General features: G+C 46.8%; 1 protein-coding gene across 1 annotated transcript; it reads right to left on the bottom strand.

The window, feature by feature from the left end:
- Window positions 1–334: 334 nt before the first annotated feature.
- LOC125314298 lies at window positions 335–1481 on the bottom strand. Its single transcript, XM_048276255.1, has 2 exons — window positions 982–1481; window positions 335–506 (listed from the first exon to the last, which is right to left on the bottom strand). The coding sequence occupies exons 1-2, from the start codon at window positions 1479–1481 to the stop codon at window positions 335–337; spliced, it is 672 nt and encodes a 223-aa protein (XP_048132212.1).
- Window positions 1482–2662: the final 1181 nt, after the last annotated feature.

Here is a 2662-nt window from a genome sequence, read left to right as displayed (position 1 = left end):
TCAACAATTTAAGCTTAGACTCTCCGCCTTCCTAGCTTATCGCCCAATCTATTATCGGCCACTATATTATATCCTCAAGTTTACTCGTTGACAATTCAAAATTATAATCATCTAATCCAACTAGCCCTTCGTCCAAACGTTTTTTACTCACTTCCCGAACCTCACATCATCAATTAATTTGGGCCTTTCCATAACAATCGATATCTAAAATAATCAAGAATCAAGACAATTACAAACCTATGACCTACCAAAATCAATCATCAAACTTCACATCCAAAGCCGTTGATATACCATATCCATATCGACTTATCGTTCTTAAGTAAATCATTAAACCTCAAGCACATTCACCATTCAAATCCACGCTTAAAGCTCTCTGACTTCCGTTCTCTTCCTTGCAAGTCTCAATTATATTGCCACTACCGTCGCCGGGTATCCTAGATACCCACTTTTCAACAAACGTGTCGCTTCCAATAATGAAACCAACATCGTCGAGGTCCCACCTCGACCTCCAACAGATTCAAAGCTACCTCCACTTGATGGGTTAAACCGCATGACCTTACGACTACAATTCACTATGGCGTTTTGCCTTGTCGCCCGCTCCATCCCCACAATCAAATCAAAGTCAAACGCCTCTAGCATAATCGGATCTATCCTACCCTCGTGACCCGCTATAGCCAACTTACAATTAGGACAGAATATAGCAACAACTACACTATCCTTTAAAGGTGTAGACGCCTTGAAAACAACATATAGTGATACCAAACTTAACTCAGACAACTCAACGAACCGATTCGCAACAACAAGTGCGTAGCATCCGGATTAGACGAGCATAAACTACACTATTGTATAAAAAGGACCGTACATGTGACAGTTGGCGAATCCTTCGCCTCCTCTCGGGTGATAGCAAATACCCGTCCTTGCGCTCGAGGTCTTTGTTGGAAATTCCGTGGCGCATTTACTCCAAGTTGGCCTCCCAACGACCTATACTGCTGCTTTTGCGGGCAGTCCTTCACTTGGTGACCCCGCTGGCCACATCCAAAGCAAGCTCCCATCCCGAAAGGGCACGGAGTCGTTCCATGCCTCTGCTTACAAAAACGACACTCATTGATGGAGTTGTGTATCGGCTTGTTAATCGCCCTTCGGCGATTGGGTGGGATGTAGTGCTTACCACTAGGCATCGACCTCTTGCCTTGCCGCCTATCAAATTGATTTGAGGGCGTACATCGTGATCCGGATGCAGGTGGCCCTTTCAACAAACAATGTTCCACCATTTGTGCCCTTTCATACAACTCATTGTAATCTTTCAAATTGAGCGGCACCAACACACTCTTGATTTCCAATTTCAAACCATCTCGAAATCTTTTTGCCCTATCCACAGGGTCTTCAATCATCCTTGGGGCGTACTTTGACATTTCAGCAAACTTAGCCTCGTATTCGTCCACCGTCAGCTGATTTTGGCACAGGCGAAGGAACTCTTCCATTTTCTGTTCCCTCGCGGTATCGTAAAAGTATTTCCCATAGAATGCTTCCACAAAGGCATTCTAGGTCGGGACCACACTCTTGGGAAAGACCCTATCCTTAGAGGCTCTCCACCATGAACTCGCGTTGCCCCGTAGCCGATAAACGGCCAGAGTGACCTTATCTTCATCCGTACACCTCAGCAAAGCGAACGCCTTCTCTAGCTCCTCTATCCAAGAGGTAGCGACCTCGGGATCTCCGCTTCCTACAAACTTAGGCGGCTTCGGCTTAAGGAACTGCTCCACCAACTTTTGTGCCTAGCGTCCATCGTTCACCACTCCGGTCGGCATGTTCCCTAGTGGTACTTCGGCAGCGGCAACAGCATTCCGGTTCCTCACTTACTGCCCCATTAAATCCCCAATGGCTCCAAGTGCCTCGAGGATCCCATCAATCCTCGGATCCCGTCTAACGATCCCGGCGGCACGGGGTGTTCCAACTTCTCCCTCCAAGATCTCATCGATTTTCCCGACAGGCCTACCCTAGGGTGTTCTTCCACCGCGTCTGCTTATCTTGCATGGAAAATACGGAGTCCCGCCACCCCATAGCAAACGCGATAAGAAGACAGCCCCAACAACTAGAACACAGATAACAATCACATGCACAGCGCTTACAGTCCTACTAACTATCCCAATTTCCCAACGCACCTTATCACTCCAAGCTAATGATCAAATGGATCAAGCTAACCTTGCTCTGACCACCTTGGGCGGGGATGTCACGCCCCGACTCTCGAGCTCCCGACATCCCTACCAATTCGCTACAGGTCATAGATGATAGCGCCTCGTGCGGGCTATCGACCTACGTACTTAAAACGCATGCGGAACGTGCTACACTCCCAAATAATTACAAACAGCAGGGATAGTATAATAGGACAACTCAACAATCGTTCATTTAAAGGACCTCTTCTTTCATTAACCAAAAGTAGATGAACTTTGTCCCTACTGAGCTACAGTAGTCACATACAACCCCACACTTCATGGCGGCTCTCGGGGATCTCAAAATAAAGGTACTAAAGTTAAACTTTCATCTACTTCAAAAGACTAATCCAAAGACCAAATCTTAGCATCCGTGGGGTTCCATCACTCGGGACACGAAAATGTTAGCCCACGATGGGGTGAGAAATAAATCTCAACGAAGTCAACGCTTA

This window comes from Rhodamnia argentea, chromosome 3 (assembly GCF_020921035.1).
Source record: "Rhodamnia argentea isolate NSW1041297 chromosome 3, ASM2092103v1, whole genome shotgun sequence".
Taxonomy (NCBI): domain Eukaryota; kingdom Viridiplantae; phylum Streptophyta; class Magnoliopsida; order Myrtales; family Myrtaceae; genus Rhodamnia; species Rhodamnia argentea.
The sequence above is the reverse complement of the archived record's forward strand: the minus strand, read 5'-3'. Positions and strand labels throughout refer to the sequence as shown.